General features: G+C 39.6%; 1 protein-coding gene across 1 annotated transcript; it reads right to left on the bottom strand.

The window, feature by feature from the left end:
* Nucleotides 1–1,218: 1,218 nt before the first annotated feature.
* Nucleotides 1,219–7,121, bottom strand: LOC117272440 (homeobox protein engrailed-2b-like). The gene is made up of 2 exons (XM_033651372.2): nucleotides 6,246–7,121; nucleotides 1,219–3,118 (listed from the first exon to the last, which is right to left on the bottom strand). The coding sequence occupies exons 1-2, from the start codon at nucleotides 6,745–6,747 to the stop codon at nucleotides 2,802–2,804; spliced, it is 819 nt and encodes a 272-aa protein (XP_033507263.1). The 5' UTR covers nucleotides 6,748–7,121; the 3' UTR covers nucleotides 1,219–2,801.
* Nucleotides 7,122–24,812: the final 17,691 nt, after the last annotated feature.

The raw sequence follows: 24,812 nt of genomic DNA, 5'->3' as shown, positions 1-24,812 counted from the left end.
TTTAACTCTCTGTCAAACGGCCTTTTGTGGTGTCATTAAAAAAAGCGTTTTGCAGTAAAAGCTCAAATACACAGGTGGTTTTGTGACCAGTGGCTACAGCACAACGAAACAACATTAGAGATGCAATATTGATATCCTACTAGCTGTGCAGACTAGAAGCGTCCTCGATGTTGTGTCTGTGGTCCTCTCATTGTTATGCTAATCATCATCAAGATATTTCAATAAAACAAAATCAGCTTCACAGCAAAATAGCCTACTACATATTTGGACCATGTGATTTCTTTCTTTTTTTTCTTTCTTTTCCCCCTCTATTTTTCCAGGCTTGTTTCAGTTCGTATAATAAAATGAGCTCTTGAAAATATACATTTGCATTGTTGTATTTTATTTACCATCACACCATAATGATATAAATTATTTACATGTAGGATCATATAAAGGAGAACTTCAGCTGAGCGGGGAAAAAACAAGTAAATGTGTCCGTTATTCATCTTTAAAAATCCTGATGTCAAAATCCCATCGTAGAAAACAGCTGCTCTTTCTGTAAATATTTTTAGGTTGTATTTACTTAACTTTTAAGGCAGAAGCTTGTCCAGGTTTGTAATTGAATGCAAGCAAAACTCCTGTAACACAGTCTAGAAAATAAAAAGAAACATTCACAGCATCATAAGACCACGATTTGGTTTGGGTCCACATTAATCAGACCCGGCAGAAGGCCTGTCAGATGGTGCATTCAAACAGAAAAGTTATTACAGGAAAATAAGTTATGTAAACACTCCAGAGCCCCGTTTCCACATAACTATAGATGCTCATTGTATTATAAATAAGAATATACTGGTCTTTGTTAACAACAAATATAACCGTGCCTATGTTCTTGAACATTCGTAGATAGCCTGTACTATAGGTCCATGGTTTGGCCGGAGGGTGCGGTGCCAAAGTCGGCAGACGGTTGGAGATAAATGGAAAGAATGTCCCTTGCTGATGACAGCTGGCTGTGGGACATAATGTAAAAAAAAAAAAAATCGGGGATAAATAGGTTCTTTTTATAGACATCTTTTCAAATTTATAGGAAATTAAAAAAAAAAGTTTGATGTTTTTCTTTCAGTACTAATATAAGATAAATTCAAATGGAAAGGGCTGGTGTGTTCAGTGGCGTGTGGGGTTTTTGCCAGTTCTTTTGTGGAAATAAATTTGGTTATTAAACAATGTTCACCAGACAGCTTCTAGAAAGCAGACCTTTAATTCCAGACATAAAATGTGTCGTTACATTCCCAAATTTCCAAATTTTGGCGCCCATAAAAGGCTATAGAAGGCTACTCTGACACCAAAACAACCAGACCTGCAGGTAAACATTCACTACAGTACGCCGACAGAGGGGAACACCGCAAGAAAAAATAAGAAGAGAGCAGAAAACAGCCATTAAAGTCAGAAAGAACAAAACAAAAACAGAAACACACAAAGTAGGCTATTTTCTCAATTCACAGTTCCCAGAATGCAGCACGAAAAATCTTTGGATTTCAGCATATAGTTTTCATAATCAATAAAGTTCCTCAGACACAACAGTTGAGCCTAACGGGACACAGGGCTGTAGTGCGCGTGACGGCTGTCCACCCTACTGTCATCTCCTCGAGCTCGTCCTGTTCTCAGCTCCTATTGGATAGTGTTGACTCACTTTCCCCGGTATGGGGTATGTTTCCTGTGTTTGGACCATTAGGTGACCTTTACCCCTGCCATACAGTTTAAAGTTTAACATCACGTTGTGCCCATTCTGAAGCCTTTTGTCTTAATGAGTCGAAATTAAATGTCGGAGAGCAGAATTCCAGTAGGCAGGCAGGTAGCCTACTGCTGGAGCTCTAACATCACGGTGACACTTTGTAAACTCTGTAAATAGTAAGCTAAAGTTTCGTCCACACTTAGCCTAATTGTCTGTATTTGACCATAATTAATTGCTAGTGTCCACCGCTTTGAACCTCGTTTTGACCATGGCACTAGACCTGACAGTGCTAACATGTCAGAATATGGATGTTCTGGATGTTTCTTTAAAGGTGAAAAGCTACAACTCAAGTAGGAAACTTGGAAACTTCCGTTGGCTGACATTTGGAGCTTTCTGAGATCATTAAAAATGGCGGGGTACAGTGTTACAACTATGATCCAAGTAACATTAATTATAATGTTGAAAAATATCAAAATAGTCGTTTTATTAGCAATGAAAACCTATATGAAAACATGGGTTTTATCCCTGGTGTCTGAAATTAGCCTAACTTTATTGCTTCAGCTGCCAGTAGCTAATAGGCCTACAATTTTAGCTAACGAATAATACATGATTTTACCGGCACAATTTAGCCTAAAGAGTCTTTTCCCAATTTTGAAATGTGACCACATAGCTTATGAGTTCTTCAGGCCTCCTTAACAGAGCGGACCCAAGTCATTGCTGCAGCCTAAAGATAGCTTACATTAGATGTTGCATAGGTAACAGTAAGGTTAACAGTTCAAAGCATCCACAGCTGGTTTCACTGGACATCTGATAGGCCTACGGTTTGTAGCTTATAACATACCTGCTAAAATTCTGATTTCTGGCTGTGGCCTGAACGCAGCACCATTTTTGACTTGGATCGGACATCGTCATAACTACAGCCCTGGGCACACGTAGCCACACACTCACGCACGCGCACACACACTCTAAAGACAAACAAAATGTCACAATATCGTCTCTGGTTGAGTTTTAAATATGAATGCTGGTACTGAAGTGATTTTATTGCATGTTTCAGGATCCCCCCTCCCCCCCGCCTGTCCCCGTTTGTCCTCTACTCGCTGTCCGACTTGGCATCCTTGGACGCGGCATGGTTGTACAGTCCCTGCGCCATCAGATGCAGCGCCAGAGCGTTTTTATTCCCGGTGGCTTTCTTGATTTTGGCCCGTTTGTTCTGAAACCATATTTTGATCTGAGACTCGTTTAGGCCAAGATCCCGGGCCAGGCTCTGCCTCCGCTGCTCGGTCAGGTACCGGTTGTTCTGGAACTCAGTTTTTAACCGGTGGAGTTGCTCCGCAGTGAAAGCCGTCCGGGGCCGCTTGTCCTCTTTACTCGGGGTCGCTGCCTTCTTTGGTTTGCGGGATCTGGGCCCTTGGGTGGGGATGGGGGGTAAGGGTAATAACAAAAAGACACCCAGTAGTTAGGGTCAGTACCTTTGAGCTTTCTCATATCTTAAAATCACAGGGAGGCTATAATAACAGTGGATACTGCATATAAAAACATATTAACAGAAAGTGTCTATTCACGTTTGTGCCAAAATGAGCTAAGTTTCAAACGTTTTAATGCGTCAGGATCTTCAGTTAGTGGACACACATTCCGCAAACAACATCTGATCTCATTGTGCATCATATAAGAAGATTTTAGTTATCAACTAGGACATCATTTAGTAGTGTTATATTTTTCTCTGTCAGCTAAAGGCCTGCGTGGTGTTATAAAAGCCCCTTAGGGGACCTAAACATGCTGTACATGTAAAGCCAGTGTTGGAAGTACGCAGGTCTTTACTACGTAACAATAGTAATACCACAGTGTAAAAATACTCTGTTACACGTCAAAGTACTGCATTCAAAATATTACTGACGTACAAAAGTGTTTGCATCAAATAAAGTACCAAAACTAAAAGCTACTTATTATACAGAATGGCTCATTTCATAATCAGATATATTGCATCATTGCTGCGACCTGTTTATCACATTAATGTTGCAGCTGGTAAAGTTGGAATTGATTTTATCTACTTTATTGCGGGGTGGCTTTTGAATTATACATCACAGTTTGTTAGTTAATTTAGCCTTTATTTTGTTTAATATTCTGAATCTATAAAGTAAATAAACCTGTCAAATAAAAAAGTATGTTTTCATTCACACTGTAGCGGAAGTGAAGTAGGCCTATAGAATATAGGTAATACAGATACTCAAGTTAAGTAAAAGTACCTCAAAATGGAACTGAAATAGCCTGCAGTAGGCATACTTGAGCAAATTTACTTTCCACCACTGACATTAGCAGTTTGAATGTAGCATTAAATATATATTGCCGTTTATTGAAATATTAATGGTGATCTTTGAGTCGTAATGGCTGAATAAATAGAGGACGTTTGGGAGGAATTACTAAATAACAAAGTTAAGTAATGTGTACAGATTTAAATCATTGTTGTAGACAAGAATTCCTTGATTATGATTACAGTAAAATGATCAACCAATCTCACGAGTTAAATGGCTTCCGAGTGACTTTTCTTTAATCAAAATGAGTTGTCTATGTCATGCTATCTTTTATGATCATTTTTGTTGCACCTGTAAGGGTTAAATAATTGAAAGAAGAGATGCCAGTCAGAGATGAAATATTCTGAGATACACTAGGAAAAAGAAAAAGAAAAAAGAAAATTGTTAATTCCAACCACATCTGTTAAACTAGGAATGATATGAAAACTATTCTGCAGTAGAGTTGAGAGCAGCAGCCCATCAGGCTGCATGGCTGCATGTCCTCTCTGCTGCAGCAGACTTCAATGAGAACAGGAGGAGGAGGGTGGAGGGTGCAGATGGGGGTGGGGTTAGGATATGATGGAGGATGGGGAGTTAGGCGCCTCTTTCCCTCCCTGTTACCATAGGAACTCCATTTTTAAAAACTAGTTTTCCCAAAAAAGAGTGATAAGCCCTTTGTTTGCATTATAATATTCGGAGCTTTCTATGATGAAGAAGTCAAATGGCAGATAATGGAGAACGAATGGAAAAAGATATTTCCGCTTTGGTGCGGAAAGTATAAAAACATAGCAGGCCTAAATCAATTGTGCCATCCAATAGTTAGTCTATAGACAGTATGAGGTGTTTATAAGCCCGTTAAACTAAAGTTTGACAACAATGCGCTTTCTTTACACATTCTAGCATTTTGTAGAATCGTAATTGAAGCATCGACTCATTTCTACAGAGTTATGGTTGGTTTAAGATGCCTAATAATGGTGGGGAAAGCTGCAGCCTCCCTGACCTCTTTGAAGGCCTTTGTGGTCATTATCATAAATTCGAGCCTGGACCTCGATGGAAACTTTTTTGTGTGTGCCCATACAACAATAAATACAACATTTCGGACTGTTCTCGCCTCGTTTTGAGCTCTTCCAAACGCTCCTTCGGTACATCGCGAGGTCTCCCCCCCCCCTCTTGGCTGCTAGTTTGTTTTCAGCAACATTTTTTAACAGTTGAACGCGTTTCTAAATCACCACAAAGGGAAAGTCCAAGTGCACCATGCGTCCACTGGTAAACTAACCCCAGCCTAGAGCAAACCTTTCACTTTATTTATAATAACAGGACCGTGCTTATTTAAATGCTGGAATAAAGCAGTGCAGTTCACACAGAGCGATGCGCATTAGAAGAAAAAGGTTTTTGGTCGTCTGAAATGCAAAATGGCTAAAATCGAATAATTTCATAGCATGTTCACAACATAAACATGTCAAAATTTATTATTGATATTTGGTTGACGAGTGAAAAGGCTTTGAAGTTGTGTTGAGGATTTGACATGGAATCTTGTCTTTTGGGACACACGGCCCTCACTTTTTGGACCCCCCCATTGTCAAAAAATATGCTAATGGAATATCAACAAAGAAGACTGAGGAACAATGGCGTTAAACTTGGTTTTACTTCACTTCTTCACATTTCTAACATCACTTTCGAACCGCATTTCATTTTAACTTAATTTCCACGACAGTTTTCGTCGATACAGTGTCGTCTTGTCCGCTTTATTGTTATTTCAACGCCAAAATCCGGATCGAATTCCATCCAAAACAAGTCCAAATACTTTCTAATTCGTGTGTAAAGTAGTTTATTTTAAGTAAAATATGTTTTGCCTGCTCCACGAGTGCTACTATCATTTTTTAAATACTGGAATTGTGAAATAATGAAGATAATATTAGATATGATGGCGTAATAACGGGTTTGTCAATTGTTGCAAGTGATATGTCTATTAAGTAGGGTTGGGGGTCGCTCAGCTCAGAGAATAAAATGTCAACCTCTTTAAAGAATTAACCTCAACAGCTTTTCAACTTAAAAATGATGCAGTCAGAGCTGTTTACTCTTTCTGGAAGAAGAGGAGCTGTTTTCTGTAATTTAGACTTTTTCAAATTTTGTTAACTGCCTATATGATATTAAATAGCCTACCATAATCGGCCTTTGTTTATTTATTTATTAATTTTCTTTCTTTCAGTTAACGAAAAGTGGCCGAGCGATATTTCTCCACCAACCTGATGACGGGCGGTCTGAGTAGCGGGTACAATAAACCCACGCCGGCCACAGCATCGATTTGGACGCAGGGGCCGAGCTGGCCTGGGGGCTGCTGCAGCTGTCCCCGCCGCCCCCCCGGCCCTTCACAGCCACATCACCGGCTATCAGGTCAGGTCTCCTGGCCTCAGTGTCCGGATTCTGGTCGTCGGATGCTCCCGTGTCCTCCTCCTTCTCCTCGTCGCCTCCTGCTCCACCCTGCTGCGGGTTGCCAGTTTTGGAGGACTTTCTCCCTGTCAGCTCCTCTCTTCGTATAATTACTCCCAGACTGTCTCCCTCCCGGACCAAAGTCCTGTCCTTCCTCTTTCGGCCGAAGTCCGGTCTTAAAATGTTGTCGATGTAAAAGTTGGTGATCCTGTGGGACTGCTGGTTGTTAGGTGCCTGGAGGAGAGGCAGGATGGCCCGGTTGGACTCCTCGCCGGAGTCCTCTGGGCGCTCTGGATCTCGACGAGCATTTTCTTCCATAATGATGAAGCCTGATCACCCTCAGCACCTCTGTCTCTTCGCCCTTCTACAAACAAATTATTCCAATTTCGTGTTGTCCTGTTCGCCTTCTTATTAACTAATTACTATATTTTTTTACTGGAAAAAGAAAACCGTTGACGAGCTTCACTAATTCCTTTTCTGGTGGAATAGTTTATTGTTTCTGCTGTGAAAACGCGCCTCTTCTGAATTTGACAAAGAAAAATCATGCTTAAGTTTCTGGTCAAAGCCTCCTCCTCATGGCTGCATTGGGCGATTAAATGTTTTTATCTAAAAATAAAAACGAGTTGGAAAAACTATAGACTATTTAATTTTTTCCGGGTCCCTGCACACAATTATTGATGCTTCCAGCAGAACTAAAGTGCCCTGATAAAGACGCCGCTCAAATACTTTCACTACGGATTTTGGTTCTCATTTCTGATTGGCTGCGGGAGGCTGTGATGACGTTGTACTACGGGTCTCTCAGACACGTGCCTCAGACCAATAAAGGCGGAGAGTTGGTGTCATGTGAGGTTCCCGGAATTCCCTGGAGACGCAGAGTAATCCAATCCACCCAGTCAGTTTATGATGCGTTCAGGTTGCAGCGGACATTTCTTATTAGCCTACTTGAACATTTAAAGCCACAGACTGAAGTTTGAATAAGGTCAGGGTTGCTGTTAGTGAAAAATACTCTTCAGCCCAGCTTTCAGGTAGGCTATAAATAATAAAAGCCCTGCTGACTTCCAGTCATCACATGAACATGATGTCATTACATGTCAACAGTGTCACAGTGCAACACACCCCATAGGCTCATTTGGTGTGGGTTAGCCAGTGTTTGTGTTGGACTATGGGCTGGAAATAATGAAGATGAATCGCCAGAGTCTGTGGACAACGAATCTGAAATGCAGCTGAATTGCCTTGAATGGAGCTGAACGTGTTTATTATTCTGAGTTGTTGTGAGAACTGGTCAGCAGCTATGATTTGAATTAATCAGCCCAGTCACCAGAAGAAAATGTTGCCATTGTACATTTCTGCAACCCATGAATACATTACATTTGTACGTTTCATATGTGTCATATCAAAGCCCCTAAAGAGACATAGTATATGAGCTGACTTTGTCACTGGGAGGTGGAGAGGATGACGGATGGTGTGCCTCTTAGGCAAGAACCCTGCCAGTCCACTGCTTGAGACCAATAAGCAACAAAAGCTGTTGGCTTTAGCGAGTCATCACTGTGTTTCCAGAAGATGTTTAGGCCCCAAATGTGGGTGTTTCTTAGCAGCCGGTTTTTCCACTGGAGATGGTGCTATGACAAGCAGTTTGTATTTGCTGAGACATTGCTGCATTTCCTGCCAGGATAGTGACACAAAAAGTGTTTCTTTTTTTCCTGGAACATGGCTGTGTTTCCAGCAGGGATTGTGCCACCAAAACTGGGTATTTTAAGCCCAAACAGGATCTTTTCCTTACCATAACCAGGTTTTTTTGTGCCTAAAGCTGCCTAAACATGTCAACCACAGCATTGTTGAAACATAAATAAGCGTGAAGTTTCAACATATACACAACATCATAACAGAAATTCAGCATGTCCATGGTTTGTAAAAACCTCAATGCCAAAATTCTGGTGCTTTGGTTGCATGTAAACCCTTTGTGATATATTGTACAGGTTACCCCAAATAAAAACATGCAAAACAATAGTCCATGCACTTTTTTTTTATTCAAAAGACAGGTGTTAAAAGGTTCAAGGACAAAAAAGACTACACTTAAGTTTGGGTGTATTTCCTGTAGCCCAGAGAGTTATAGAGTTATGAGGTGGTTTTCATTTTATGGTTTTAAGGGTTGAAGTAAAGGCCTACATTGCATTCAAACTAAAAAGGATTTACCATTTTACAACTTTATGAAATTTAGAAAATTTACAGGTGCACCTCATTTACCATTTGAAATGTATCATTCACATTTAGTTTGTAGGCTACACTTGCAATACTGTGATGACCTGCAGGCTATTTTCACCTGCACCATCCTTCCCACAGAGCTGGAGCAGCACACATAAGGTGTATTACCAGCATTTCTTTCATTACCAGCATTATCTGCTCTAATTCCATGTGTTACACATCACCAGGCTAACACAGAACAGGACAATCGAACAGCTCGGTGGTTCAGTTACAGCCTGTGTTCCCATACAGAAGTGTTCTAGTCCATTTCTAGAGCTCAACAGGCCAAACTATAACACACTGACTGCTCAGTCTGTCTTCTGCCAGGCACATTCTGTTGATATTTTTGATAAAATGTGAATTTGAGCTATAGCTGTAAATGTACCTGTAAATTATAGTGTTTTGAAATTTAAGTAGCTGATTTTATACTCAGTGTCGCAGTAAAGTCCAATCTGTTGATGGGTGACCATAAAGGCTCAGTGTCCTGACCTCTGATCAGTGGATAAAACATTGTGTGTGGCTAGTTTGGCTATATTTATGTATATAGGCTATGTATACGTGTGTGTGTGTGTGTGTGTGTGTGTGTACATATGTAGCTACATACACGTATATGGGACAATTTCAGCCCACCTAACGTAGGTGCCTGTTTGGAGAAGGTGCGTTCAAGATCAGCTCGTGGCTGCATACAAAATCACAGGTGAACAGAGTCGGCTTCGCTCCTGTCAGCGCGAACTGAGGCGAAGATGCTTCTGCTCGAGGTGAAGAGATAACCCCAGGTTCTCGGAGCTGGATGATCCCTGTGTAACTGATTGCACAGAGAAAAGATAAGACTGAGTGGGCATGGCGTGAAAACGAGAGCAATTTCACAAAACCACACACACGCACACACACGCGCGCGCGCACACACACACACGCACGCACACACACACACACACACACAACGAGAAAAAGAAAAAAGGGGGAGAGAATAATGCAGGCTCCTATATATTTTAAGGCTATAGGCCAAGTGAACATGTAGGAAAGCACTTCTTCAGTCCATGTGCTTTTAAATGGATGTTAACCCGTTTTAACGAGCAGCTTCTGACATGCAGGTTTTCATTCATTCATTTTTCCACCGCTTAAAACACACTTTTTCACGTTCATGTACAGGACACCAATAAATAGGAATGAATAGGCACAGTAAGTGTTGAGAGAGATGAATCCAAGCATCACACATGATTTTTTTCATCAGACATGATGTTGGTGACTGTGTTGGTGTAGCTTGGTGAGCTGTAGGCAGTTGTGAGCCCACTGATTGGTTTGATTCATGCACACAGGCCCACACCGACACCGGGAGCGTCCTGCAGAGAGCTGGAGAGTCACAGACAGAAAAATGCAACACAACACAATTTGCAGTCTTAACCAAAAACACTTTCTGCGACCTGATTTTTCATTGAGAACCTCTGTAGGAAAAGTAACAACGAAGCAGCATGAACTATCCATGTGTCGTTTTATTTCTGTTTTAACACATTCTGCGTCTGTTCAGTAGGGAACGGGCTCCATCAGAAACAAGCCGGGTGTCCCATCATCCGCGTGGAGCAGCCTGTGTGTGTGTGTGTGTGTGTGTGTGTGTGTGTGTGTGTGTGTGTGTGTGTCTGAGCGTGAAGCAGTGTGTGACTGTTCAGGCCTGTGAGTGTGTGAGAGAGAGGCTGCGGGCTGAAGCCTCTGAGGCCAGCCTGTGGACACAAACACGTCACTGTAGTCGCTGTTGGCAGAGGAAAAACCCTGTATCTCCAAAACTTATTTTGCGGAAAAACTCGTTTCAGCTGCCATTGTTGAAGAAGCCCTCAGACACTTTGAATAAGTAGCAAAAATTCAATGGAAAATGGTAAAAGTCAGGCACTGAATATGAAAAATAGCAATAAAATGTGCACAAGCAGCCTGTCAAATACGACTGTCCTTATTGTGAAGATCGGTCCCTTTAGATTGATCAGCGAATCAAATATGCTGCATGCTTCTGTGGTTCAATTATTTCTCTCTAGATGACGTAAAACAATATCAGTCTCAAACAGGCTGCTGAAAATTGGATGCTGGTGATTTTTTATCCTACATTAGGATCATTTCTGAGATGGTGGCACGCTGAATGTAAAATCCTAGGCTGCAAAGTAACCACAAGCTTTAGCCTCCACAACAAAAAGTACCCCATCAAAGTGAATTGTAGCGTGTTTCAAAGTGTAACGTTTAAAAATGAAAATAGTCGAAAGTGAAAATGTACTTTTGACTTTATGTGTTTTTGAAAGTTTTTATGAAGCCAGGAGAGTTCATAGTTAACAGTCGCAACTCCAACGAACGGGGAAAAAAAACTGGAGATAAATGGGTTTTACTCGACAGTGAATAATATATTATAGAAGGTGGGGGGCAAATACAACATCCTGCCAAAAGGCATAATCACACACAACATGTGTCAGTGCAAGCAATGTATTTATCTTTCCAGATGATTACTATGTTCCCCTCTAAAATCAGCTTGTTATCAACTCACTGCCTGTGTTCTCTGACGCAGATGGAGCTTTCATATTGCCTCATACCAGGTATTTCTTCTCATGATTTCTGAGCGCTTAAACACTTTTTTATGTGAACTGCAGAGTTAGCAGCGGGCGGATCCACCTGGCCTTTAAACCAATCCAAAGCTCTAAAATATCTAGCAGTGCAGGTGAAGTTAGATGGGAAGTCTGAGCCCTGCAGTGTGCATGGGTGATACATATCAAGTGTGAATATAGGGTTTAAAAACAATTGAAATATTAATAACACAGCAAGCTGCTACTGACATCTATCACAATGAGTTCTTATTCAGTAACCCTAAAATTAAAAGCTGCAGATAATGCTAGCTTCACTTAACCGTTGCCTCTTAATGCAAACATTTAGGCTACATCAAAGCAGTAATGTAAAACAATTGCGTTCAGTTCGTTCCAACCTGTATTTAAACTCTGGAGCGCGGATGCAGGAGCCGTTTAAAGTGAGGTGATTTCTCACTTTATTTTGTCAGGTGATTTCTGCCTGTTTTTGTTTCATTTTTTAAATTTAGAAAATGAAACAAAAACAGGCAGAAATCACCTGACAAAATAAAGAAATAAACCAAATACAAGACTTTGGGAGTCCTGACTTATGGATCTAATTAGAGGCACGGTGTCTGATGGATGATTGTTTATATGACATCGCCATCATGACTGCTGCTACAAGCCTGTGTGCGTACTATCGGTATCCTTATCCTATCTTTATCCTTATTTCTGAAGATCACTGCATCAATAGCAAGGCTCTGCCACGATCCGGTTGATAATAGCCTAAGTTTTTATTGAGATATTATGCTCTATTATTAATGTATGCACGCATCAATTATTAGTGTGCACCTAATGTATTGTCAATCCCAAGGTACTGCTATTTAATGTAAATAAAAGACATACAAACAGACTGCACAGTATGTGGAATTATAGCGTAAGAAACGCCAGGATCATATTATCTATTAGATTTATTTATTATTTATTTATTTATATTATTCACACTGAGTTGTAACAGAAACCCTCAGGTCAGTTTTATGGTCAGAACTGAAGCGTCAACCCATTTTGCTGCGTCATCAGGTTGTAATTCTGCCAGACAACTGAAAGAGCTGCGTATACTTCAACCTGCTGAAAAATTATCATTTAAATTATTCTTAAAAAATAAAATAACGTATGGAAATGCTTTGGATCCTTTTGGAGAAACGCTGGATTGTTGTGATGATCTGAGATGGGTTTAAAGTTTGACGTTTATCGTTCATAATCCTCTGTATTGTTTCTGACGGAAACGGAACGCGTTTAATAACCTGTGAAGTGCTTAATAATTTGATTGATCTAAGTAGCCCATTTAAAAATGAAATGACAGTGCAAAGTCATATAAACCGAGGAGAAACTACTAAAAATATGAAATGTTGCACATGAATTGCTCGTGAATTGATCCTGGTGTAAATATCCTTCAGTTAGATCCCACAGAAATGTTGTAAAAGAGTATTTTCTCTGCCGCACTACATATCTCCACTTAGATTCTTTTAAGTCTTTTCACATCACACCAACAACGTTTAAAGCACCACGCTGGGCTTTTCAGTCTAACCTATACGTCCTAATTTAATAAATACACAGATTCTTTGAATCATCAGCGTTCCACAGAGGACATTTGAAGAACCTTTGCAAGGGAGGCCAAATGGAGAAAAATATCAGATCAGTTTACAGATAATTTAGTCAATCATTTTGATTCTATAATTTTTTAAATTAAATTCCAACAGAGAGCACAGAAGACTGATAACCTGTGTGTGCGCCTCATCATCACGCTGACCAACAAAACAACATCTCTAATATCATTTCCATATCTCAGCCTTTGGTGCATGTGCACCCTGAAGATGAGAGGCAGGTTTTGTGAGATTCTGAATGCTGCTGTCTCCTACATTGTGTTGGTGCCCAGATGTGAGATGAGCCGGGAGACAAAGCTGAGGTCAGCCGGGACCATCAGCTTCCTGTCCACTTTACAAAACCTCCCCAAGGGGGAGGAGGGACGATGGGAGCTCTGAGGTTAGGGGACACTTCCTATTCCACTCTGTCTGCTCTGTTTATGCAGGGACGGGGGAATTATTGCAGGGACACACACACTTTGTCTCCAAGCGATCGGCAGAGGGGAATGACAAAGCTGGTTGAACTATGACCACCAGTAGGTGATGAACTCAAGGCAAAGAATACAGAGAGACAGAAACCTTTTGTGTCAGTCAAAAACATAAAATTGTTTATGATTTGTATGCATATTTCATTCTCTGATGTCTTTAAGAGACCATCTAATCACAAACAATCACTCTTTCATATTCAGCCTGTAAGACTTGAATTTCTCGAAACAGGAAAAAATGTCACTGAAGCAGATCACTACAAGAAAAATAGATTTTCAAACAAATGTAATACACACACACACACACACACATATATATACATATATATATATACATATATATCCCTGTCTGCCTCAGACTAAATGTTTAAGACCAGACCTACTAAATAAAGCTGAACTTTAATACTAGTAACACTATGGAGATTATTCTTGACCTGTGACAGGGGAAAGGCCCCATATCACCAAAATCAGCAGCCATTTGCTCTCAGAAATATTTGGATACTGCTATGAAACTGAGCTGGTGTGAAAACAGTCGTGCTGTGTTTAAAAAGACTCTGTTCTTCAGGAAATTTAAGTTCTTCCAGGTCTGTAGGAAGCTTTTCAGTGTTTCGTGCTTTTACTGCCAGAGTCTTGTTTGATGCTGTTGTACTGTGTGTTGGGGAACAGTATTACTGCCGATAAAAGGAACAAGGTTGATATGTTTTTCTAAAAGGCTGGTCCTATGATTAGCTGCAGTAGAAAAGCTATGTATGGGTGGAAGGAAACTCCAGTTTAAAGGTCATCCTCTGCATACTTTCAGCAGGTTAATGCCATCAAAAATCTTTCTGTTCATTCCACTTGCTTTTTCCTATTCTGTCTTGAATGCAGAAATGAGGCCAAATGGTTGAATAAAGTCATGTTCTTATAATGTAGGCCAATATGGCAGAGTTTTAATGATACACATAGGTATGTTTTACTTGCACCCTTTTATTTCTGAATGACAAAACTATTGGAATTTTGTTTTTTAGATCATTTTGTCTATATTTTTCAACCTAATTTACACACATCCAAGACCAATCAGGCTTCTGATATCCTCCAAGCAGACCTTTTCAAAACCCACACAGAAAATATATTTGTCTGACATCAGCACAAATGTCTCATAAAATAAAACTCATTTTGGTGCAGAGCAGTGGTTCTTAAACTTTTTCTGTCAGGTCCCCCTTCAGAAACCAAATGAAATTCATGCCCCCAACATTTTTTGAAAATCAATTATTAACAATAATTGAGGAAGCAACTAATTAAAAAGGATCCATGCTGAATTTTAGATGAGTAAAGGCCAGCATGACAGCATCAGCAAATTCTTGTTTCTTTTCTTCTTTACCTATATTTAACCAGGAAGCCCCAGTGAGATTGAAAGTCTCTTTTACAAGAGAGACCTGGCCAAGGTAGCAGCCAATCAAAACGCATTAAAATGCAACAAATACAACATATAATACAAAACTCCACAATAAAACAACAACAACAACAACAACTATTCGAACAAAGTGGCCTCTCAAGAAAAACAAGCACATGCCTCTATCACCACATTCTTTATGATGCCCTTAAATTCATCAATGGATACAAGTGTTTCTAATATTTTCCCTCCATAAATCATATTGATTAAACTCAACTAAAATAATTTACACAAACTAAAATTCAGTATGTAGCCTTGATGAATATGAGCTTTCACTCTGGCGTAATGACTTTGGTACATTTCCCCTCATCAGTATACGCTGGAAGACAGCACCATGGTCTACTGCCAAACAGTGTGACTGAGTCCTACCTGGACACACTCCTTGTCCTCCTCTCTCGGCTCCTCCAGCAGCACCTCTTGGCTGTGTGTGTCTCTCTCCTGTCCTCTGACAGCATGTTCAAAAGGCCGTGAGCAGCCTTGTTGCTATCAGTTACTGCTCTAATCCTCCTGATCGTCGTGCCGTGGATAAACCTGGTGTGAAAGCAGCCTGGAGGCCAGACTGACGGGCCTCCCGGGCTCCAGTGGAGCTTGGCATCCTGGACCGGAGCTCGGTCCTGCATGAGTTCACAGCAGTGCTGGCTGACAAAGGAAGGTTTTGCTCCGTTGCTTTTTTAATTTTAAAAGGCCTCCCTAACTTTCTTCTCTTTAGAAGAAAAGGATGCAGCACACACACAGGGCTCTATAACAGCAGACTAACCAGGGGAACGGTTTGGAAGTTTAGGAAGTGCTTGTTAGAAGCTGAGCTGCAAACTGGACCAAATGTGTTTGTTGTTTAGCCCTAATGTGTCCTGAAGGAAATGGAGAGGGTTGTTTAGGCCAGCAGAAGCCTTGATGGTGCCATGTTAGAATGCTGTGGTTTCTCCACATCTGCACTGTCTCTGACCCAGAGTGCTTTCATATTATCTTTGATAAAAGATCCTTGGTTGCAGTTGTGATGTCTTTTTGGTCCAGAGTGGCACATGTGTTATCTGATTCAATCAGAATCCATATGCTTATTTCACTGCATGTGTTATGTTGAAATTATTCATTCATTAGCCATACTGTGCCTCAGAAAGAGGGCGAGTATTGAGGTGGAACCCTGATTAACCTTTGTGGGTCAGGGACTGTTCGTTATTTATGAGGGGAGAGGGTGGTGCAAAAAGGGAGAGGCATATCACAAAAAATATTTAAGCACTGGGGAGTGACTTGTGTTTTTTATTTTGGCTTATATTAAATGGTTGTATTTTGTAAAAACAAAAAAACAAAAACAAACAAACAAACATACAAACAAAAAAACAAATTTGAACTCAAAATAGTGATATTTGAGCAAAATTACTTTATTCTACATCGTATTTAAAATTTGACCAAATATAAACTATTTGCATGAACTACCCAGCATGCATGGCAAGAGTAAAAACCAAGGCATTTTCCAACTCCAGGATTTTGTGTTCGATTTTTAACTTTATAACATCAAAGGCAAAGTTTTAAAAATCCTATTTATGGTGGGGGGGCAGTCATGCATTTTACCCCAAGTCATTCAGGAAGGCTCAAGGAAAAATATTTGTGGCTTTGTGGAGGGTAAGAAAACAACAACTATAAAAAACAAGAAAATAAAATCAAAAAACAAACAAACAAAAAACACCCCAGACAACCCCTTCCCTGATAAAGAACATTTGTAAAGCAAATGAAGCGTTGCTTTAAACTCATGTGTTTGTCAATTTTATTTCACTTTTGTTGTAGTTTTTATTCCTTGTTAGTTTTTTGATTTATAACGTACGTACACTGTAACTTTATATCTGTATAAAGTAAATATAGGCTACCTCAAAACTCTTATATTTACTTAGATTTTTCAAGGCAACTGGTTTCTTAGATTTAGAAGTTTCTCAGAAGTACTGGACATAACATGTCTCCTACTTCACTAAAAAGTCCATAAACACAGATATAAGGTGAGGGTTAATTAATTAATATTAATTATTTTTTTTTCCTCAATAGTGTTATCATTATTGTGTCATGCAAAGAATTATGCCTGGGCCACATCGTGTTACAATACACCATAAAATAGAACAAACCAGGTCCAGAGTCCAGCATACATATTTTAAGACAAAAAGGAGAAAGTGGAGCGAAGCATCATAATCAGATCATTTTCATGGCTCACTCACAGAGACGTTTATAGTGTGGCACTGAGAAATCAGAAGAAGTTCTAAGTAAACACACTATCTCACCTTCTGTTCCTGGCTTTTGTGACAAAAGCCAGGAACAGAAGGTGAGATACAAGGTGTCAGGGTTTACATGAGCCATTTCATGGATTATTTAACTCTCTGAAGTCATCCTAGTTTGTACAATATAAAAGAAAACAAGAGTCACTTTCCACGTCACCCAAATCATACAACTCATATATTCTGTTTTCCTCCTGAACGTTGTTGAATCGCCCAATGGCCAGAGGAAGAATATTAGCTCTTTGCTGTGCAACCTAAGTTCTTTGGCTTCTAAATAAAAGAGATGTTACATATGGCTGAGGGCCAAACTTCAGTTTATAACAACAATGTACAGTATGGTTGTCTATTGTGCTGTATTTTTTATCCTTATTTAAAAAGCACATGTCAAATTCATGTTTTCAGATGTAAAACATGATTCATGTGTGATATTACACCACAAACTGTTTTACACATCAGAAAATTACATGTGAAAGTTTTTACATGTGAGTTCTTTTCCCACATGTGTTTTACTGTGTGTATTTTTAGTTAAGAGCAAATTTCCCCACATGGACATTATTTTATTCTAAGTAATAACTGTTGATAGATGATCAAAGTATTTGTGAAAATGATATCATAGCTATTTTTCAAACACCTGAAATCAAAGTGTAGGATGTGTTTTATTACAAGTTACACCAATAGCTAAGACATTTCTTCAATTCAGTTTCATTGTCTCAAAGAACTGTGGCAAATTTTAGATGGAAATGAAGGACGAGGCTTTAATGTGTGACATTTAGCACACAGTGAACGAATAAAGAAAATCATTGTACTTGGAATTTTATCAGGAATATGACCTTGGCCTAATGCATAACGACCATCTCCTTTTACTTTCCATTATCTTCTCTCCCACTACATTCTGTCATCTTTACACCAACCATCAAGCAAAGGCTATTATTATTCCAGCTAAATATCATACTTTAAATGCCCTAATTAAAAATGTGTTGCTTTGTGTCATTAATCTGATGGTGCTGATTGAATCTGGGTGGCAGTAAGTACCACTGTCTGGGAAACCCTGGGGAAGTTTTCTATTAGACGATCTCAGGCTTCTTTTTCTCCACTCTGGCTCTTGGAGGTCATTCCCTGTTTTTCAATTACCAGCCTGGTATTAAAATGTACTGATGCTCCATAATGGTCTGATGACAGAATTTCATTTACGGAGAATACAGTGCAGTGCATGAAGGAGGCCTGTACTGTCTGAAGATTCTGTAAAACAGCAGTGGGAGCTTTGCATTTTCTTCACACACATATGTATGTCTCAACATATTATCATACGATCATTATTTAAAAGACTTTGCTGTTATGATGCCAGGGTCTTTTGTATATTTTGCTATATCTCTGGCAATAAGCTCCCCTTGCTGTGTTTTTGCATGGTATGTCATCTATTTAACATTAAGGGAAACCATTTTGAATTGACACCTTCTGCAACCCAACCCTATAGGGGGGTCGGGGAGAAATTCTCCCCAGATGAAATTTTTAGAAACGTAAAAGCTAAATTAATAGTTTTAGAGCATTTTATCTTAGATCAGCATTTCTCAAAGTTTTCATGACTGAGTGCCATTTTAGGGAACCAGCGTCTGATTGAGGGCCACACAAGAAAAGTGCACACTCTATGACTTTTTATTGGCTTTTTTGTAACATGCTATCCAATCACTTTTTTTATGACATTTTTATGACTTTTTATGACATACTAACACTTAAAAATCATAAAAGTCAACAGTGATACTGCCTATGTGAAACTCATATTGCACTCTAGTTTTCCACGTTTTAATACATTTGAAAGTCATGAAATAGAGACATTGAATGTACCTACCCACAGCGGTCAAACAATAGCTTCGGCCTGTTTCTGCCAGGGTTGGCAACACCTCTTGGACAAACCACACAAAACTGCAGTCCACTGTAATACTAGAACCGGTAGTAATAATAATGCTGGCAATTTGTAAAGTTTATTAATTATTATGATTACATTTGCTAATGATAATTTCATTCATGGTGGCTCACACACACTGTTAATTTCTGCCTTTTCATATATTTTTCACCAATTGCCATATTTGCCTTTTGGGCCCTCAAAATCAAATCATCTCCTTAAATTCTTCCAGTAACTCAGATGCTCAGTTTATATGTTTTGTTCCCTCAGTTAAGTTCCCTTGAAATACTTTATTTCAAAAAGAACAAATACAAAAATGTAAGCATCTCTTGCATATCTCTGAATTATTTGAAGCCATCTTTATTGCAGGTACTCCTGGGCACTTCTACAGATGGTCTGAAGAAATAACAAGTACAGAACAGTGCAGCTCAAGAGCATCTTTGCTGTGGATAGGAGCAAATGTTGCTGTCATGCATGATAGTTTTTCCTGGCTTGATTTATTACCCATTGTTGTGTTAATTACTTGTAAGGTTGCAAATTGTAAGTACTCTAATTAATCGCTCATTGGTAACATTGGTGATCAATTAATTGATTGTGATTTTAAAAAACATTAAAACTTTGCCAATATCAAACAATACCAAATATGGTTGGAGGGTTTTTCTCAGACAAAGCTGACAGCAACATATTGCATATTCGCATATTCTCAGACAGCATAGTCAATGAAGCATATAAAGATGTAAAGGCCTAGATATGTGAAACATATTGAATATAACTGAGTACTGCTTCGCTTTTCACTGCTTCATTTTCCAGTGTTGCTGCTGTGCTCTTCTTCAAGACCCCAAGATGGCCCCCCTGTCATGAAATGGTTATATTGCACCCTTTCTTTGCTACTGCTGGTCATGCTCTCAAAGATACACTATTATAGCTGGGACGTAACAGGAGACCACATATTGTTAATATGTCAACATCAGATCTTTATTTGATCGATTAAATTTCACATGTTGGATCAAATTCTTCATGACCAGTTAATCGATTGTCAGTTAATTGTTATCATCCATAATAACTTGTTTTTAGAAGAAATACCATTAAAACAAAGACAGTGTAGATTTATGCAAACAGTTGTTACAGGAATACAGCTGTTTAGCAGTAGCAGACTGCAAACTGAATGCACTTGTATAGCGCTTTTTTAGTCTCAAGACCACTCAAAGCGCTTTTTTTTTTACATCACATCACATTCACGTATTCACACACACATTCAGTATGTTTACATGACATTAGAGAAAACTGATTTATTGTGTTAGTCTGACTAAAACCAGACTTTTAAAGTATGTAAAATGTAAACATATTAGTGCAACTGAAATTGTACTATATCAAATTTCTCAAAGTCAGACTAACACACCCAGATAATGTGATTGGGAGTCAAATTTTTGCTGCACGTATATGGTCAATCGGACCCATACTGACCTGCGCATGCGCCACAGTTTCCGCCCTGGGCTTTGACCTGAAGTCGATCAGCGTTAAGTATGTAACAGAGGAGGCAGCTAGTAACAACATGGTGAAATCTACATCTGGAGCCATGCATTTTTTGACAGATGAGGAGACACAGTGGATGGGAGGAAAACACAGAATGCCGATTGTTTGGTCTGTGATGTGTTAGGTCAACCAGAAAAAGGTCCAATAGCAGACTGGACATCACACTGGACACCTGTCAGTGTCAAGTTGTTACCTGCATTTGCAGCTGTGGTTCAGAGGTAGAGTGGGTCGTCCAGCGATCTGAACCATGGCGGTTCCCCAACTCCTCCAGTCTGCATGTTGAAGTATTCTTGGGTGAGATACTAAATGCCAACCTGCTCTTGGTGGCTGCTACAATAGGTGGAGATACGCCTCCTTTCAGCTTGGTAGTATACTAACAAGCTAAAAGGAGGCATATCTGTTAGTATACTGACAAGCTAAAAGGAGGCGTATCTCCACCTATTGTAGCGGAGTTGGATTGCAGTCGATAAATCAATTCCCCTCCCGTGCTTGCATACTGGGACAAGCACAGTAGTTCAATTAACCATACATGGTGCTACCTGCTACTCCATAAGCATTCACACGCACACCAATGGAACAGCCACCAGGAGCAAGTTGGCATTAAATATCTCGCCCAAGAATACTTCGACATGCAGATTGGAGGAGTTGGGGATCGAATCGCCAAGCTTCAGATTGCTGGACAACCCGCTTTACCTCTGAACCCCAGCTGCCAAGCAGTAACAACTTGACACTGACAGGCTGATACCCTTGATGTCCAGTCTCAGTCAGCCAGGTCATAAACACTCAGCTTCAAGGTCCTGAAGTGGCCCCAATGTGGAACCCTCTAGGCTTTATATTATACATCTGAAGGGTAGAAAGAAGGAGAATATCATGTATTTTTTTGTTTCTTAGTTGTCATTGTTTTCTTGTGAAATAGTTTTAAATCTCCAGGCCTCTAAAAAGTACTCACATGAACAGCTCACAGCTCATTGATGTAGGATTACGATTAGGATTTTACTACGATTCCCATTAGTTGATACAGTATATCAGCTAATGGCGCTTTGACACCAGAGGGAGATTTTTTTGATCAAAAGACATTTGAGGGGCAGCAACATAAATCCCCCCATAGCATCCAGAGACTGTTAGAGGTGGTGGTGGCTGATGACTCTGAGGATGATAGCTGATGAGGTGGATGAGGATGATGAATCTGAAAAAACTTGGAGGTGATGGGGAGGTGGAAGGTACGCACGACTGCAGCATGAAAGCACTACAGGCAGATAAAGAACCATATCTAAAATGAGAAGCAGTAAGATGATAGGCTAATGGAGAAGGTGTTTCACAGTGCTTTTGGTTGATTGTGAATCAGCTGTGAACAGCTGATGACATAATTGACAGCCCCAGTCAATGACAGCTAAATAGTAAGTTAGCATGTATGCAAGAAGTGAATGGCAGAGTGAGAAACATCTTAAACATGTATTGTCTCCCTGGCTGAACTTTCACCAGAGCTTCATTAAAACATCACAAGAGATAAATAATATGCAGTAAAGAAGCAGAAGCAGTCTTCAAATAACGGTACTTGGGCAGCCTCTGTGTCAGACACAGATGAAAAAAGTCCTTTCACATCAGCATGATATGTGGCCAGTCGCCATTTTTGTGTAACAGTGCCCAGCAGCGTCAGGGTGAAACGCGGCCAGACAACAACATAAGTTAAGGGGGTGAAAGGTAGAGTGGGTGGGAGGTGTGGTGGATGGGTACAACCATCACCGACTTTCACCCAGGAGGCAGGCGTTCACTTCCCATATGAATGTAAAGCCAAACCCTGTTATTTTTTTTTAGATATATTTTTTGGGCATTTTAGCCTTTAACTGACAGGACAGACAAGTGTGAAGGGGGGAGAGACATGCAGGAAAATGGCCACAGGCTGGAGTCGAGCCTGGGGCCCTGCGGCAACAGCCTTGTACATGGGGCGCCTGCTTTATCCACTAAGCCACCAACGACCCCAAACCCTGTTATTTTTTTCTAAACCTCACCACGTGTGTACGTTGGCTATACGTAACCACGTGCATTTGTTATTGAAGAGAAAAACGTCAATGCATGGTGTTGTATGGGCTTTGCACTGTAAACATAGTATGTTTGTTGTAAAAGAGACTGTATGCAAACTGTACATTTTTTGTGAAAACAGAAGTGCATTTTGAAAAGAGACAATGCATTTTACAGGCCGAAGTTCATACGGTGTCACAGAACATTAACAACAGACGCATGCAGGGTACCTTGCATGTCATATGTGGATGTGAAAAGTCCATGACCAAGTGTCATTTATTCATTGCCCCCATAAATTTTGTAATTCAAGGGTACAGATTCTACAATTGAGTGAAATACATAAATATATCGACTAATTATGAGTAATAATGAGTAGAATGCATGTAAGGGTCCAAAAGGGTGACTATAAAAAGTGTTAAACAATGTTGAGATATGGACTGGAATAATATGTTCTACACCATCGCCTTTCATTGAGTGCGTTCACATGGCCCTGAATAACCCATTTATGAATGGCTTTTTGGAGTGTTACATTCATGTGTTTTACCATGTAAGCACCATATTCTGTTTATGAGAAACCTGAATATGCTACCTGGAATACTCTGGGTGAAACCAGTATACAGTATATGGGGAATATGAATAACCTGATTTCTCTGTGCTCATGTAAACACCATATCCATCATCATCATCATAACTAGGATAAGCCTCAGAAATGGGTTACAATGTCCATACCCTCAGTGTTTCAGTGGACCATTTTATGTTACTTTATACTTCTACTCTAATGCATGTTAAAAATATTGCACTTTTGACCCAGCCTCTGAATGCTGATGCAAAATATAATCAACAAATCATCATAATTAAAAGGTTCAACAGAGGATGTACTTGTACCTGCACCAATTCAGAAAGATCAACCTGCCCCAGGAGCTGCCAGTGCAATTCTCATCTACAATAATCCAGCTTGTTCTCTGCACATCCATCACTGTGTGGTTTGGATCAGCCACCAAACAGGACAGGAACAGAACACTACGTCAGGACTGCAGAATGCATCACTGGTACCAGCCTGCCCTCCATTCAGGACTAACACACTTCAAGAGCCAAGAAACAGACAGCTAACCTCACTGCAGACCATCATGGACATAACCTGTTCCAACTTCTCCCCTCTGGGAGGCGCTACAGAACACTATACACCAAAACAGCCAGACACCAGAACAGTTTTTACTTGACATCAGTCCATAGTGTCAGGAACAGTCCCTGTGCAACAAGCCTGTAACCAAGGAATCTATACATTATACATCATACATTTACAGTTTAAAATACACACTATGAATTCACAACTATCATTTTCATATATGATTCTTGAAGAAATGTTTATGTACTGTACATAGCCATCCATTCCATGTTTATAAAGTAATCTATTACATTACCAATTCAATATTTATTCCAGTGCGCTATTTGTGTTTGTTTACAGTGAAAAGAAATACTTCACTTGTATATAAATATTGTATGTTGTTGTTCATTGTTGCTTTTAATATATATATATATATATATATATATATATATATATATATATATATATATATATATATATATTTAAATGTACATTTTTAACCTACTTGCTTTGTTGGCCTTGTTTTTACCTGCAGGTCTATTTCTGTCTTCCTGTAAATTAAACTGTGTGTAAGTACCTTAAGAGCAACTAAAAACCAACCTCAGTTTACTTTTATGTGTGCACATACTTGGCAAAAGCTGATCTTGATTCTGATATTGTATTACTATAGATTAAAATAAGACGAGACTTTATTGATCCCTGGGGGGAAATCCACACCCTACCCAGCAGTATATAAGGTAACTGAAATTAGCTGATATACCAGCTACAACGTGATGAGTACATGAATGCATACAATAATATACATTATTCTGAAAGCAAACTTTCTGCAGAATGAGTACTTTTAATTTTGATATCTCAAGTATATTATGATGTTAATCCTTTTGTACTTCTACTTAAGTGTATTTCTATATTGCTTCTTTCACCACTTCTGTTTTTAATACATCTGAATGAGACCTCTCTATTGAAGCACACTCACATGCCTCTTTACTGCCTTCCTAATGTCAAAGAGGAAGTAATGACAAGTACAGTCTCCTTCTTTTGCGTATCCACATCCAGTACAAAGTAAGCTGTGTTCCATTTCAGGAGTGCCATCCTTTGAATAAACTGATGTATAAAGGTGTGTCCCTCAGACAAATAAACCAAACCGGTGCCTGCTGCACACAAGGGGCGATCTATAAGAGAGTCTGACTAGTGTCACCACCATTGTCTGTCCCGGTCTGACAGGAGCAAGTGATCTAC

Source organism: Epinephelus lanceolatus, chromosome 12, assembly GCF_041903045.1.
Source record: "Epinephelus lanceolatus isolate andai-2023 chromosome 12, ASM4190304v1, whole genome shotgun sequence".
In the NCBI taxonomy this organism is placed as follows: domain Eukaryota; kingdom Metazoa; phylum Chordata; class Actinopteri; order Perciformes; family Serranidae; genus Epinephelus; species Epinephelus lanceolatus.
The sequence above is the reverse complement of the archived record's forward strand: the minus strand, read 5'-3'. Positions and strand labels throughout refer to the sequence as shown.

What these genes read in the sequence shown, in the direction of transcription:
- LOC117272440 (XM_033651372.2), bottom strand. Translation starts at nt 6,747, where the DNA reads ATGGAAGAAAATGCTCGTCGAGATCCAGAGCGCCCAGAGGACTCCGGC. An exon ending in CTCAGACCGCCCGTCATCAG is followed by an intron (nt 3,119 to 6,245) that starts GTTGGTGGAGAA and finishes TCCCCACCCAAG; the next exon opens with GGCCCAGATCCCGCAAACCA.